This window comes from Ustilaginoidea virens, chromosome 5 (assembly GCF_000687475.1).
Source record: "Ustilaginoidea virens chromosome 5, complete sequence".
Lineage (NCBI taxonomy): Eukaryota > Fungi > Ascomycota > Sordariomycetes > Hypocreales > Clavicipitaceae > Ustilaginoidea > Ustilaginoidea virens.
In genome coordinates, this window is record NC_057320.1 from 1,784,170 (window position 1) to 1,800,674 (window position 16,505).

At 44.1% G+C, this 16,505-nt stretch overlaps 2 protein-coding genes across 2 annotated transcripts; one reads left to right on the forward strand and one right to left on the reverse strand.

Moving 5' to 3' along the window:
• Positions 1-10,223: 10,223 nt before the first annotated feature.
• UV8b_06358 (uncharacterized protein) lies at positions 10,224-11,885 on the forward strand (the record flags this gene model as incomplete). The annotated part of the gene is made up of 1 exon (XM_043143855.1): positions 10,224-11,885. One exon carries the CDS (start codon positions 10,224-10,226, stop codon positions 11,883-11,885), a length of 1,662 nt encoding a protein of 553 aa, XP_042999790.1.
• Positions 11,886-12,558: 673 nt separating this feature from the next.
• Positions 12,559-14,463, reverse strand: UV8b_06359 (uncharacterized protein; the record flags this gene model as incomplete). Its single annotated transcript, XM_043143856.1, has 3 exons — positions 12,559-13,937; positions 14,016-14,143; positions 14,210-14,463. 3 exons carry the CDS (start codon positions 14,461-14,463, stop codon positions 12,559-12,561), a joined length of 1,761 nt encoding a protein of 586 aa, XP_042999791.1.
• Positions 14,464-16,505: the final 2,042 nt, after the last annotated feature.

Consider the following 16,505-nt stretch of genomic DNA (forward strand, 5'->3'; position numbering starts at 1 on the left):
TTCTTTTAATTCTAGGGGGAGTCTACTATATATCCAGGCCTATTTCTCTAGGGACTATAGGTCTACGTTTTTTATTATAGCCTTATTAATAGCTTCTTTCTATATTTAGTACCTTTCCTATTAGATAATCTTAGTTTAGTTTATCTCTACTCTTTATGCTATTAGCTAATTAAGGCTAGTATAGTCTTTTCTTTAATTTCTTATAGCCTTATAGGCCGCTATTATAGCCAATTATACTTCTTAGGTCTATTATAGGGCCTTTTTTAGCAATTTAGTTCCTCTTTTAGGCATAGCAATATTAGCAATAGCCTATAGTTAGGTCGTAAGCTATTAGGCGAAAGTATTAATCTCTATAGGGGATTAGGGTAGGTATAAGGCATATAAGATAGTTATTCTAACTTTGGCTTTAGCTTAAGCGAGGATTTTATTAAGTTTTTTCTATTAGTATATCGGCAGTAGTTTATAAAACTCATTTAGTCCTATTTCTACCTAGATTACCTAAGGGATATAATTAGATCTAGTAATATCTGCCGCCCCTATAAACTTTATATTAAGGTCTCCTATACTCTATATATAGTTAATAGTGCTATTATATTTATTTAGGGCTTATCTAATTATCTCTCCCTATAGTATTATAAAGGTTAGCTTCTATTTTAATATAAGTTTAAAGAGGGTATTATAGCCTAAGGAGGTTCTATAAAAGCGGTCCTATATAGGGTAATAGATATTAAAGTTACTAGTGAAGATGCTATAGGGGCGAGGGGTAGTTTAGGCGAATTCCTAGAAGGGGGTAGACTAATTCGGGGAAGGGATTAAGGAGTAAATAAAGTAGATATTAATATTTTAGAATATAATATAGCACTAGTTTAGGCCTAAGTCTATTGCCTAAGAGCCAGGAGTATATCTTTTATAGATATAGATTGCTATATATTTACTATAGGCGGCTACTTAGTATCTACTAAGGCTAAAGTATAGGGGGAGTCTATTTAGGGCTATAAATTCCTAGAGGGCGATAATATCTAGTTTAGATTTATAGTTAAAGGCGAGGTATACTAATAGTGATTTCTTTTATATATTCTAGTATAGTACCTTTATTATTAGTATTAGGGCTAGGGGGTTAGGGCTTTCGGTGCATTAGTAGTAGTAGGCTTAGATAAATTAGATTAGAAGAATACAGTAATATTACTACTACTATTAGTCTTTTTAAGGGTAATAAAGCTTTCTTTATATAGTCTACTAATTTATTTTTTTAGGGAGTCTTCTTTTAGGGAATTATTAGTAAGGTATCTATAGCCTTTATCCTCTAGGATAAAAGGGGGAGGTATTAATAAGGTACTAGTATTTACAAACTATATTAGTCTGGTACTATAAGCCTATCTTGCGATATCCTATTGCTTATTTACTATAGGGTAGAATCGAGATTAGGCTAGATAGGGTCCTTAGTAATTAAAGTAGTACTCTCTTTTATTACTAATAATGCTAAGGCAGTCTTTATCTCTATTAGGGTATCTCTTTACGCTATACTATCTGCATTAAGGGGTCTTTATATTGTAATTCGCAATATATCCGAATTTGAAGTATTAATAATACTATTTTAGGTGGATAGTTTTATTATATAGTTTAGCTTTAAAGATTTCTACTTAGTAGATAACTCTAATCTTATAGAGTCGGTTTGCTACTTTTATATTAGTTACTCTAATAATTAGGGGGGCTTTTATTGCTTTTTTATAGGGTTTCCTTATAGTGACTCTACTAATGCCTAGGCCGTTAGCTTAGGCTAGGTTTAGTTTAATATCTTTAATAGGGATATTTTTAGAGAATTAAGTAGGGAATCCTTTAATAATAATACTAAAGGTATAGATATTTAGTATGGCTTTTATACTAAATGCGAGGGGGATCTAGGTGGTTTTTATAGTAAAATAGGATATAGCTTCTGCGAAAGTAATAACTATATCTCTACTATAGAGTCGGCGAGCGGCAATAGCGTTAATACCTCTAGTAGTAGTATTTACCGCTTTTATAATTTTAATAGGGGTTCTCTATTATAGGTTCTTAGTAATATTATCTCTTTTAATTATTATTTTATAGTAGATTCTCGGCGGTATAAATAAGGTGGTCGGTCTAGGTAGTATAATCGTTAGTATGCCTTTAGTAGTAATACTAGCCTAGGTCGTTCTAAAGGGGGTCTTTAAGGCAAAAGCTTTATTTATAGCGCTCTTTATTACTTTTTCTAGATTATTAGTCGTAATAAGGTTCGATTTCAGGTTTAAGGCAGGATTAGTTTAGTTAATATATTTAATGCTATCGACTAGGCTAGTGATAGCATTCTATATATTTCCTAGTGTGGCTACTGGGATATAGTCTGCGATCTTTTGGTAATACTATTTAAGAAATTCGGTTTCTTCTTAAGTTCCTATATTAGTTTATGCGGCGTTACTGCTGATTCGTTTATAATTATCGTTAGCGATAGTGATATAGTGGTTATAGTGGCTCGACTCGAGTCTACCCTTATTTCCTCTGTCTAAGTCTATAATTTCCGCCGCTTCGATTATGCCTTCCTCCTGGTGCCGATATACTATCGGCAGATGGGGTAAGACGAGGTAAGGGATTAATCTAGCAACTTTTTGATTATTTTAGGGGTGTATTCGCGCCGGTACTGAGGTGCGGGCGAAATCGCGAAAACTTTTCCACTAATTCGATAATTCCCTATAAAGGCAGCGATATAAGAATAAATTGCAGATTATACCCTAAATATATATAGCATATTGCTTTACCGGGGGCGGGTATAGCTCCTATTATTCGAGCCCCTAACTATAATAGTAATTTAATAATGCTATAACTCGCCTATAGTAGGTTACCTAGGGAAGAATACTACCTTCTAATTGCTATAATAGGATTATTATTTTAATAATATATTATTTAAAGTAGTAAAATTTATTCGGAATTATCGATACCGCAGAGTATATAAGAGCTGCTAACTACAATAGGGCCTACTATAGCCCTTACTAATCCCGGACTATTTCTAATCGTAAATATTAGTAGACTTTATAATAGACCTTCCCGCCTATAACTCTTCCGACCTATACTTCCTTATAGTAATTACTAACCGCTTATTAAAGTATATCTAGCTAGAGGCGATATACTTTATAATAGCCGAAGAGTATATAGAGCGATTCTAATAATACTAATAGTACTTCTATAGATTTCCTAACGAGATTATTAGCAATAGAGGCTCGGATTAGGTAGGATAATTCTAGATAATACTTTATAAGGCAGTCGGGACTAAATAACTCCTTTCGACTGTATACTACCCCTAAACCGATAATAGTATAAAATAAATAAACTAAAAGGTCTAGGCTATCTTCTATATTATAGTCTCCTTTAACTAATATAACTGGCCTAAGCACCTTGCGGTATGCTAACTCGCCCTAAATAACTAGATATTATTAATAATAGGGTTTAGCTTAAACCAATTCTTTAATGGGTTCGATATACTAACTATTGCGCCAGCTTTAGAAGTAATATTAAGCTTAAAAATACTAAAAGGGTAAGCGGCTTTTTTCCTAGCTAACCTCCGGGAGGGAGGGGAGTTAGCCTAAGCTACCATCGCTTTTGTATAATAATAATAATAAGACGTAATAAACTATTCGCACTACTTAGTAGAGTATTTCTAGGTTAGAGACCGTATATAGCTTAGCCTAAGGAATATTAAGATAAACCGCCCTTATAAGAAGCTTAACTAGGTCTCTACTAAATATACTATTATTGCCGTTTTATCCCTGCTTACTATCCGGCTTAATATCTTTAAGGGTATCTACCTAGTTTTTTATATCGACCTTATCGAATAGGCCGTATCTAATCTACTCCTAATATAAACTATAATTAATATTAGGCTAGGGCCCCTACTTATTCTCCTATAAGACTCTAATTAGCTATATAAAGAATATAAGGTTAAAGCAATATTAATAGCGAAAAACGCTTAGGGTTGGGGTAGGAACTATAATATACTAGTTAAATAGAAAAGGTATAATTTACCTATATAGGAACCCCTAGAAAACTTTAAAGATTTAGCGGTATAAAAGGCATTTAAAACTAAATAGGATAATATTTATATATATAATAAGCCCTTTAGGCTATTAAAATAAGATCTACCGGACCTATAAATAATACTTAAATGCCTATTTATAAAAAAAAAAAATAAACTATTAAGCTTATATGCCCTTCTCTCGGGCTAATATTATCCTCCCCCCTCTCCTATATTATAACCACTATACTCGTCGTTATATAGGCCCTTTTTAGCACTATTGGGATTAGCGTACCCCTATAGTAGTAGCTGCTGCAGGGGCAGTAGTAGTAGGGGCGGCTGCATATAACCCCTATAGTAGTATCTATAGGGGGTCGGATGTATATATAGTGAGTAGGCCTAATGCGGATAATTGCTTATACGACCTTAATATAATAGCGTTCTAGGGAATATACTATATAGGGAATATAGGGGGGGCTATAATAGGGCCCAATAAGGACGCTATAGGGTCTGCGGCGGCGGCGGCTAGGGCTGCTATAGTGCTAGGGCGTTCTGCGGTAGGTAGTACGGCTAGGCCTTTAAGGGAACTTATATATCCTACTTATAGGTAGGCGGTTCCCCGGTATAATAGGTTAGTAAAAGGCAGGCGGGAGGGGGGGCTAGATAAGGCCGGGTAAGAGCCGCTAAATACTACTCTATCTAAGTATAGTACTCCCAGGCCTCTCGTTATATATCCTATATTATACTTAATATAGGGGCTAAATCGATGACTAATCTAGCTTAGCGGCGGGAGGGAGTTATAGCCTAAGAGATATCGGTTAATACTTTATTAGCGGTACTATAGGGACTAAAAGCAAGATGCGGGATATAGGGAGTTATTTAGTCGGCGGCTATAGTATGCCGCTATTAGTTATTAAAGGCCCGAAAAGAAGGCGAAAGGATAATAGCCTAGGCTTTAATCGTCTTAGTCGTAAGATATATAGGTTTAATAATAATAGTGCCATCCTTATATGCCTTAATTTGCGCCTAATAGATCCGCTAGAGTCTAAGATTACTAATAAGCTTAAAATCGAGCTATATACACAAGCTATATGCATTTTAGTAGTAAGAGTAGCCTTTACTCTTACCTTTTCGTATATAGACGAGGAGAATACTAATCGCCTATATTTTTCGGTTATATCGCTTATATAAAAACTCTTTATTATAGGCGTATTTATACTCTTTATTAGAGGAATCACCCTCTAATAAATAGTCGCCTATAGCGTATTGCGGCTTACATTTGCGCTCTAAAGGGCTAGAGCGCTTAATAGATAAGGCGGTTAGACCGCTTATAGGTCGCAGGATTTCCACAATATTGGGTTCTATAAAGGTTATCGCGCTGCCTGCGGCTTAGCCGCTACTAGGGTTCGGCTTAAATATATTTAGGGTCTTAATATAGTTAATTAGGGGAATATAGAGTTGCACCAGACTCGAACCGATATATATATTAAATGCGGGCGGAAATAGGGTATAGCCTTTAGAGAATATATAGGTAATTAGTCTATTAATATTAGCATCTATTACGACCTTAGGCAGGGGGGATAATACTTATAGTAGGATGCCGATAATAATTAAATCAGCTATAAGAAGGAAAAGGAAGGGAAGAAAAAAGGTAATAAAAAGGGCGCGAAAGAAAATACACTTTTACCTAGGGGGATTACCTACTAATAGCTAGCGAAAAAATTTTTACGATACTAATGGCTACCATAGATAGCTTCTAACTAGCGATATAACGCCGGCCTTTTATATGCTTCTACTATACTACTATCGAATTGGCCACTCTATAATACCCCCTATATATATAAACTGGACCCGATGAATAGACTTAAGGTTATCGTAATAAAAACCTAGGCGACCTAATTAGGCCTATATAGAGGAGGGGCGGGTTTCGGAATGTAATTAATTCGATTGCGAGGCGGAGGAGGGGGGTATATTATAGGCTTAGGCTACGCCCGCGCTATAATATGGCTAGGACTTAGGCTACGCTTATGCCTAGCCTAGGTAGGGTTATATGAGTTAGCGGTATAGGGTTACGGGACTATACCAGGACCCCGACCCGTGCTAATATATGGTTAAATAGACTATCGAGAGCCCCCTATTCGGGTCTTCTCTCTTCCTCCTTAGTCTATTTAATATATTTATTTAATGCCTATTCGCAGTAGCCCTAGGGCCAGTCCTTTATAGGTAGGAAGTTTATAGGGGCTTTATTTCCTCCCCTATTGGGGGCAGCTTCGTTTCTTCCCCTATTAATAGGGGCTTCATTTCCCCCTATTAAAACCATCCGTTTATTGGCCTAAATAGGCTAATAGTACCGGGAGGGGTCTAGTGCCGTGCCTATCTTTAGCATTATCGGGTAAGGCATTTAAGCCGGTAGTTGAGGCATCTATGCCTATAGGTTGTGGCTGCGATACTATAATTCGTGATATCTGGTATTAGGGGCAGCTGTTTTATCAATATTAGGGGCTTGCGTTATGCCGCTAGTAACGGCATATTAGGGAATATTGATATTAGTGACTTCGAAGGTGTTACCATCGGGTCCCTCTATTAAGGGAAGTATATTATCGGGGCTTATAACCTGACCTCTGGCTCTTATAGGCATATTATAATTCCGAGGGGCATTAGGATAGCCGCCTCGGCTAGCCCGGCTAGGGGTATAACCCCTAGGGTGTAGTATTTAGTCGGTCGGGCTATAGTTATTGTCCGCTGTATACTATTATTATCGGGAGCTTTCCCCTGTCTTAAATAGCGGCCTATTATAAATAGGCGCTTTCCCTTTCTATTATAGCGGCCGGCCCCTTTCTTCTTCGGTATTAGTAGGAATAGGGGCCTTCTTTAATATAGATAGAGGGATAAGGGGTTGTTATGCCATTAGTGTTATAAAGTCCCTAGGGGTCGAAGGGGCTTATAAAGGTCTTCGCGAGGGTAATCGCGAGGGTATTTATAAGGGTAATCGCGAAGGGATTTATAAGGGTATCCATAACGGTATCTGTAATAGTATCCGAATAATTATAGCAGGAAGTGAATTCCTCGAGCTTATAATAGAGGGGGCATCCTAGTTTATTTATATCTCCCGTTCGGTGTAAGCAGTAGGGACTAATTATTCCCTATCTAGGTTTAACCGGGATATAAAGGTCTTACGTGCAAATTAGAGGTCTATTTCTTCTTAAGGCCATTTAGGTATATATTCTTATTGCATACAGTTGAGAAGGGTCCTAATTATTGATGATCCTATACTTCTAATATACACTCTATATTCCCGTAGGGTTGTTCGGAATTCCCGTAGGAGCCATTTATTAATACGGCTGAATATCTCCACAGTCCACTTATCGCAATCCTCACGGAATTATTCCTATAGATTATCATCCTTTTCATCGCCTATTATATAACTATTGATAAGGTAGGCAATACGATTGTGTAACTATTCGTCCGTAGCGTTTATAAGGTTAACTTAGTTTATCGAATCAATCTAGTCTTTTGTGATGATCTTAGCGAAAGGCTTAAGCTTTTCCGGCAATAGTGCCTCCATTATAATATTGCGGATAGGCGTAGGTGGTAGAGAGAGAGAGATTGAGGTATAGGAATTAGAAAGAAATAACTAATAAAGAGAGGTAGTAATTAATAAAGGAAAGAAGGAAGTAATTAATAAAAGAAGGTAGAAAGAAGGAAGCAATATTCGGGCAGGGTATTATAGGCGTTCCGTTTGCTTATTTGACTGTATATCGGTAAATAGGTCCTTTACCGTAGATATTATTGCGGTTCAGAGTCGCTTGCGTAAGAACCTGCGTTTTATGCCTACTAATGGTATTACGATAGATTTAGCATTTTATAGTTCCCGGCACAACTAAAGATATCGTAATATTCAGCAATTGTTACTAACTAATACAATCAATCAGTGTGATGTTTGGCGATTATTCCTCGTGATAGACGAGTAAAGAAGGTTAGATATAATCAGCTTATCCCTTAGTCTGTAATATATAAGCCGTTTCAACTGAATTAGGCTAAATCACGTTCCTTATTAACACGATCTTTTTAAATCGTCTCTTCTTGCTAGTCCTAGCTAATCTATAAAGTGAACTTTAACTTTACTGATCAGTATTGGTTACACTAAGGGATACCCAGTTATACGTAGGGTTACGCGCGTGGTATCGTATACCGTGAGGTCACTAAGCAAAGGATTTGATTACTCTGCTAATGACTGACTATCTAAAAGGAAAGAAAGGAAGCAAAAGAGGGTAATTACACGATGTGGCCTTTTTATGCGTGCCGTGGTCATGTGCATCGGCGCAGTCGGGCCGGGCTGCCCGCGTGCCCTACCGGGCTTAGGGGTAAAGGGGCAAAAGTGGCCACATCGTATGCAACGGGTGTGCGCGGCACATCCGTCGCAATGTGCCCAATTGGTGCCCAATTGGGCACCTTGCGACAGCGATTCCGACAATTTTTACTATAAATTAAAAGTCTAATTGTAAAGGACTGGCCCTAGGGCTACTGCGAATAGGCGTCGAATGAATATATTAAATAGACTAAGGAGGAAAGAGAGAGGGCCCGAATAGGGGCTTCTAAGTAGCCTATTTATGCCCATACGTAGCACGGGCCGAGTCCTTAGCGAGCCCTCGTGACCCCGTGCCGATACTCCTGAGGCTAGTCGCGGGCGCAGCCCGAGTCCTAGCCACATTGTGGCGCGGGCGTAGCCCGAGCCCGTGACACTAATATCCTTTTAGCCGCTAGGGTTTTATACTAAGGGTATCTCGCCCTTATTACTGCTCGATTACTTTACTATTAGTTATACTTATTGCAAAATGGTGATTCAGAATACTATTGGAAATGTACTGGATACCAACAGTGGCGTACAAGGCATTGCAAAATAAAACAAAGAGCAGGTTAAAGATTTAAAGCGCACGAGAGGTTGACCAGAGCAAAGATATCAGGGAAATCTAATTCTAATTGTTGGTAACTATTCTAGCTAGAAAGAGGGAATTTTGGACATATTTCTACCATTTTGAAAGAGCGGTTAAAAATAATAAAAAACCGCAAAAATAGCGAAAAAACCCGACGAAAAGTCGGCCTGCCCAACCGTGCCCAGTCTGTGCCCAATATCCTATCCAGTGCCTACCCAACCAAGCCAGTGGCTTATAGCGGTGTGCCGAATGCCCTATAACAGCCTGCCGTACAGGCCGGAAGCCCTATATTGGTCTGTCATACGGGCCGGAATCCCTATATTGGTGTGCCGTAAAGGCTCGATATAGCGGGTGACTGTATGTAGAAGGCCGAAAGTGCTGGTATTAGCAAGATTTGCCTATTTGGTAATCCCGTAGAAATGCGCCGCCTGTTGTGGGCCCTGTGGCCTACTGTGACCGGCCGCTGTGGCCGGATGTGGGTCGCTGTGCCGGTGCCGTGACCGGCGCTGTGGCCCACTGTAATCGGCGTTGTGGGGCGCTGTGCCCCACTATAGCGCCTGGTATAGCCACCGCGATATCTTAACGTAGAGACGTTGTATGGTGGCGAGACCAGTACTAAAATACAGCTAAAAAGGCGCTGATTTTAACAATATCTATTATTAATAGTTATAGGTGATATAATAATAAAGGTTAAAAAAGTTTATTTAATTATAAAGGACTAGTCCTAGGGCGACTGCAGATAGGCGTTAAATGTATATATTAAATAAACTAAAGAATAAAGGAAAGATCCTGAATAAAAGTCCCTTTAAGGCCTATTTATATCTGTATGTGGTGCGGGCTAGAACCCTAGCGTTGCCCTATCGGCCCGCGCGTCTGTCTTATATAATCCGTCCCGGGCTAGGTACAGGCGCAGCCCGAGCCCCAGCCAATCCATGGCACGGGTATAGCCCGAGTCCGTGACAGCACGTATATAATATCCAATCTTCAATAAATCAGTTATAAAGTATATAGCTAATTTAATATTGCTTACTACATATGCTGTATATGCTTTCATAAGGCGATATTTTAGCGCTGGTTTAATTTCCTGTTTTTAACGCACTAGCTGCCCATAAGCACGCTAGGATCATGCAACTTGGATCAGGGCCGCCCTTTAAACCGGCTCGAAGTACATTCTGTCAGTATGCCGACTTGATCCCCTGATAAGCTCGGCAGTCTGGAAACCACACCTTTAACCAGCATCTCTCCGACGTGCCAGATCTCTCAGGATGGATGAGGAACCTTTTCCAGAGCCACCAACCTCGGACTCGCTAGATGCTCCCCAACAAGATACCGAGACACTTGCCCATCTAAACGCATCGTCGTCTGAACCCGCCACGCTGGAGTCGCCGTGTCTTGATCCGACGCCGACAAATAGCCACAGGCTCTCGAGGAACCCCTCCGTCTCCGGCAGCGACTCTTACCATGACGACTGGGATCCGCTCCCGCCTCTTGATCGACTCACCGTGCTCGATCTTCTGGACAACTTCGCCTTGCCACAGCAGCTGGAGAAGCTTCAAAAGGGCATCTCGGCGCAGACGGACAAAGTCCGCAGATCAAAGGATGCGTTCAAGTCCAAAACCCAGCTGGCGCGCGATCGCATGGTTGAAGAATGGAGACGCCGCGTTCCCTCGGCCGACGAGCAGCTCGACCGCTACAGGAGACGGATGCGGCAGCGGGTTGAGAAGCTGGGCCGGCACTGGAACGACACCAAGGCAATCAGCGCGCGCGAGAAGATCTCCTTCATCTGCGGGGTCATGAATATCTTTATCAGCGGATACCTCATCGGCGGGTACCCGCAGCACTTTCACCTCTGGTACACCGCTCAGTTGGTCTACTTTATGCCCATCCGATTCTTCACATACCGCAGCCGTGGCTACCACTACTTCCTCGCCGACCTCTGCTACTTCGTCAACGTGTTGCTTACCCTCAGCATCTGGGTGTTTCCCAACTCGAAGCGGCTGTTCACAGCAACCTACTGTCTGGCCTTTGGCAACAACGCCGTGGCCATCGTCATGTGGCGTAATTCCCTCGTCTTCCACAGCCTCGACAAGGTCACCTCTCTCTTCATCCACATCATGCCCTGTGTCACGCTCCATTGTTTGGTTCACCTGTGTTCTCCTCTCGAGCAGGAATCCAGGTTTCCTGCCATATGGGCGGTCAAGAACGCAGATTCTGGCTCCGCGACGGCATATGCCAACGTCATCTCCATGCTCTCCTGGAGCACGATACCATATGCTTTCTGGCAGTTGAGCTACTACTTCTTCATCACTGTGAGGCGCAGAGACAAGATTGCGGCTGGTCGTCCAACATCCTTTACGTGGTTGCGACGATCTTACTCCAAAACTTGGATCGGAAGAATTGTTCTGTCCCTTCCAGCCGGCCTTCAAGAGCCGGCCTTTATGATGATTCAATACAGCTATGCGGTCCTGACCATGCTCCCCTGCCCTTTGTGGTTCCACAGCCGATGGGCCTCGTCCTTGTTTCTGTTGACCGTCTTTGCGTGGAGTATCTATAACGGATCGACATACTATATTGACGTGTTCGGGAAGCGTTTTCAGAAAGAGCTGGAAGCCATGAAGGCCGAGGTTCTGAGATGGCAAAACACTCCGGAGCTCATGTTGCAATCGCCGTTGCTGACTCCACACCCTGACTCGGTCGTCGCAGGGACTGTGGCTGCACTTCCAGGCCAGGGCAACAATAACAACAACAGCAACAGTAACAAAACCATGTCAGAAACGCAAAACAGCTCGTCAACCCATGACCATTCACGCTTCGTGGGGGCCACCGGTAGAACTATGAGCTTGGACAAAATCCCTCTGCTCGACGAGAGCTCAATCACAGGGGCTGACTGTGGGGCTAGAGATGTTGCACGAGAAAGAAAGCCGTAGCAGGGGAGTATAGAAGGGCTCATAGAGAGGGGTACATAAGCAACCACAGTTAGCGATTAAATTACTTGCCGTGGACACTACGTGTGTGCTGTGTGTTGGTTGGTTTTTTTCACGTCAACGTTTTGAGTCAACTCAACTCAACTGCCCCTGCTTTATGCCAAAAGGGGGGTGGAGGGGGGGCATGGATGTTGTCTTTTCTTCGCGAACCAAAAAAAAAAAAAAAAAAAAAAAAAAAAAAAAAAAAAAAACCCTTTGCATGGATGGAGATGCAGCCGCATGGAATGTTGTGGGGAAATAAATGCGAATATGATAAACTAGGCCACCGCTTTCGCCGACTGCCTCAAAACTTCCGCCAACCAAAAGCTCTACCCTACTAGGGCTTCCTGATCAAGTCCCTTCTTTGATGAATCCATGAATGCTTGCTCACATAGAATAATATGATAATATGAAAGGACAATATCTGGAAACATAATAAACGAGTTGCTTTATGTACGCTGCGTGAATCACATAAACAATCAATGTCGCTATTTAAACGCTCTTCCACCACCTCTCCAGGGGTGTTGCTGCCCCAGTGTGTTGCTTGTCTCATGACGCAGGTGCTCCCGCCGTGTCGCAATGAGAGGAGCCATGACATGCTTAGATGGGCTGGCCAAGATTGTCGAAAATCGTCGTCTCATCGTATGATACCCCAGTTAGCCAATGTGCCTCTCGCGCCTTCCCCTTCCTCACGACTTCCAGAGCGGCGACCGAAGATGGACCAGAATCGTAGCGTCTCGTCGCCAGCACCAGTGACAACTACACGACCGTCCGGGCTCATTGCCAGATAGAGAACACGATATGTATGCCCAGTCAGACTCGCGACCTGCGTCATGGACGGATATTTCCAGACCACGATCTGATTCTGACTGTATCCGTGCGTCGAGACGATCTCGTTCGAGTTCTTGGACCACGCAAGGTTGCAGACCTGACTACCCGTGTCAATTTCGTTGATGACGCTTCCCTTGACCGTGTCGTGAAAGATGATGCGTCTGTCGGCCGTTCCTCCGCCCGAGGCTAGTAGCCCACGTTGATGGGGAGACCAAGAGATTGCCTTGACAGCTGCAGTGTGATCAGAGAATTTCCACAACGGCGATTCCGACAGCTTGTCCCAAACCATCAACTTGTTGTCGTTCCCTCCACTTGCAAGTTGACCGTCCTCGCAGTTCCATTTCAGTCCGCAAACCTCTTGCTTGTGTCCCACCAGCTTTCTGAGCCATTGGTCTGGAGCCCGAACGTCCCTGTGATATATGAGTCTGTCTCGAGAGCCCGAGGTGAGGATGTGGGTATTCCAGGCCAACGATCCAACTCGAGCTGTATGCCCAGTCATTGTTCGCAACCTCCTCGTCTTTTCCGCATCCCAGATTTGTACCAAGCCTTTACCTGTGCCGATCGCGAGATGCGTGCCTTTTTGTATCCAAGAAACGCTTGTCACAGTATCGTCTTCCAGCGTACACAACTTGCTCACCTTGCTAGTCTGAGCATTCCACATGTACACGCTTGATCCAAGTCCGACTCCGAGGACGTTGGCGCTACCCCAGTCCACCAAGTTCAGATAAAAGTCATCGGCCAGTTCTGGAGCATCCAGAACTTTGTACGGTACTTTGCTAACAGCCCGCGGTTGCCGCCGAGGGCTGAGGAGCATCTGCTGGCTTCCGAACCTCACGGGCGATAGGCTATAGATTTCTGCTGTGGTATCCAAGTTTGGCCCGTGCCGGCTCTGGGGTGTTTTTGAGGGAGTGAGATGCCCGGCCACATCAGTATGGCGTCGTGGAGACATGTATGAAAAGAGATTTTTGTGCGGTGTGGATGGCGTCAAGGAAGAAGAGGGCAGAGAGGTGGCGGGTTTGCTATTCGGCGGGGTTTGAGCTCTGGTTACATCATGAGCCCGTGCCATCGACATGTTTCTGACGGTGCTGTCTGGTAACAGATTCGAAGCATTCGATGATTGAGGAACAGAGTTTTCAAATAGCTCGGCCCGAAGGAGAGTCGAGAAGGTCCGGTTTGCTTCTTCGGCTATGTGGAAGGCATCAGAGTTAGCGTCGTTTGATGAGCCTTGGTTTGGAAGGGGATCGAGTAGTATGGCAAACAGACTTTTTTGAAAATGCAGTTCTCCATGAGGAGTTCGCTTCTTCTGCCTTGAGGGAGTCGTGGGAGACCCATCTTCATGCAGCAAACTAAAGCTAGCTTGAAGATCTTGACCAGACCGTGTAGGAATAAATCTAGGCAGAATTAGTCTCCACACCAAACACAACGAAAAACCAGCGAACATGGTGGGGATGATGCACCTGTCGCCGTTTATTCTCTGTCGCTTTCTGTGCGGACTTGCAGCCGGCGTGCTGTCACGGTGTGGCGGTTGAAATTCTCGTAGCAGGGCGCGATCGACGGCTTCTGCATGTAGAGCGGGCACCGGCAGTACGTCATTAGCCGTCACCCTCCTGCTGGTTCTTCTGGTCGAGTCGCTTCCGAGCACGCGTTTCGACTCGGACCGGCGCCTCTCCGCAGCGGGGGGGGGTGTGATGGCGCGGACTGAATTCGACATTGGTGCTGGCCTCGGGCGGGTGGTGAGATGCGTGGGCGGAGAGATGCGTGGAGAGGAGCCAACGTCTCCAGGTGTGGCAGGTGAGCAAAGTTAATCTTTCATCCAGCTCTTGGAAGTACAGGAGTTTGGCTGTCCCATGGACGTCGATGAAGATGGCGTGATGAGCGGCAGATTCCTGAAGCCAGACTCGGTGGTTTGCGGTTGAGGCTGAGGCAGAGTGGGGGGGGGGGGGGGGGGGGGGGGGGGAAGGTAGCGGTTATCCAATTGCGATGAATAAAGAAGCTGATGTTTGAGATGTGGGAGGTGAAGCCTCATTGATGGGCTTTCGGCGATGGCTCGTCGTCCGTTGTATCCGTGCGTTCCCAAGGTTTGGGGCCGTTCCAAAGCAAGAGGCGGACCAAGCAGAATGAAGTAAACTGGGATTGGATGAGCCACGGTCCAAACAAACAGCGCGCAGAATATCCGCAATGACGACGGCGGATAAGACAAGCGATCAGGCCAGCGTCGATAAAGAAGAGGGAAAGGAAAAAAAAAAAAATTAACGGGCGACGGCTGAGGCCGAGCTGGCTGCGGATAGAGTTGATGCCACCGGTCTGTTCTGAAGGTCAGGCATGGAGACAAGGGAGGCCATTCCTCAGCGAGTCTGGAGGGGGGGGGGGACTTGACTGCGAGCGAGTGGGCGGTGGGCGGTGGGCCCTGGTGTCCCAGGGTGGGTGGCGCTGTTGGCAGCGGGAGCAACATGTTGACTGCAGAGTCCAGACTGCAGACCACATGCAGCGAGCGACCCAGACTGCAACAACCAGTTGTTGACTGCACAGTGCAGAGGCCCCTCGGCTGTCCTGGTGACGACTCCGACTCCTGAGCTGAGCCCCCGAAGGCCTGCCCCAAGACCTGGTGCCGTGCCCAACCCAACCAGACGCCAAACTGGTTACGCACATGCAGTGCACCAGACACTAACCCGTTCCCCACGTACCAGACGTGTAGTGACGAGCGCATCCCTGCCAATCATCCTTGTTTTTGTTTTGATTTCTGCCATTCTCTAGATTTTTCATGGTGTTTTCTCATCACCCTCCGCGATAAAAGTCGCATCAACAACAAGACCAGGTTATCCGTACATACTACTCCGTACTCCGTATAGGCCATCTCGCCACTCGCAGTATTCCTCCATCGACCAGGGCAGGTACCGCGGAACCTACCTGTTGTGTTGACCTGAGGTGACAGATACCAAAGGTATTCTCGTGCCGCTTCGCTTCCCTGGCTTACCTCGCCATGTCTGGTCCAACTCGTAAAAGAGCTTCGCATTCCTACCCGAGTTGTCCCGTATCGCTCGACGGTTCTTCGCATCATCCCGACAGGTACTGCAATATTGGTTGCCCCATGGTTGCCGCCCGCTGCCGTTGTCAGTCGCCATTCCATCTTGAGTGACCCACCGTTTCCGGCCTGCAACAATTTCCGTCTCCGTGCCGTTTTTTTTCCAGTACGGATAACTCTGTCCTTGCTCGACAAGACGCGCCTGCACGCTGTGTTGCCGTGTTAGTTTCGTGTTTTCCCCACACTCGACACGAAAGGTAGCCAAACACGCTAAACGCGCAGTAGCGATTTTTTTTTTTTTTTAAATCCCTTTGAAGGTGTGAAGGTGCAGGCTTATTATATCAGACCAGGGTTTATTAAGCCATTAGAAAACCTTCTATTAAAAGATACATTAACAGACTAGGAAGTAGTGGGAGCAATTTCTGTATTTATGAAGAGCTATATCGCTCTTATCGCACGCGTAGGGCATATAGAGCGGCTGCGAGGTGATTCCTGCTAATTTGACCACGGGATTGAAAATAGACCTCGTTTATGCCCTCGTCAAAAGGCTGTTCAATTTAGCAGTGTTCAAGGCAGACGAAAACCCGCCATCTACAACGGTCTCTTATTGGCCCTATTGTAAATTTACCTAAGGTACCTTACCTTAGGTGTCTGGTACCTGGTAAGTACCTAAGGTACATGTAGGTACCTGTATAAGCATTTTAGTGAAGGTTCGGCGGGAGATACCAGCT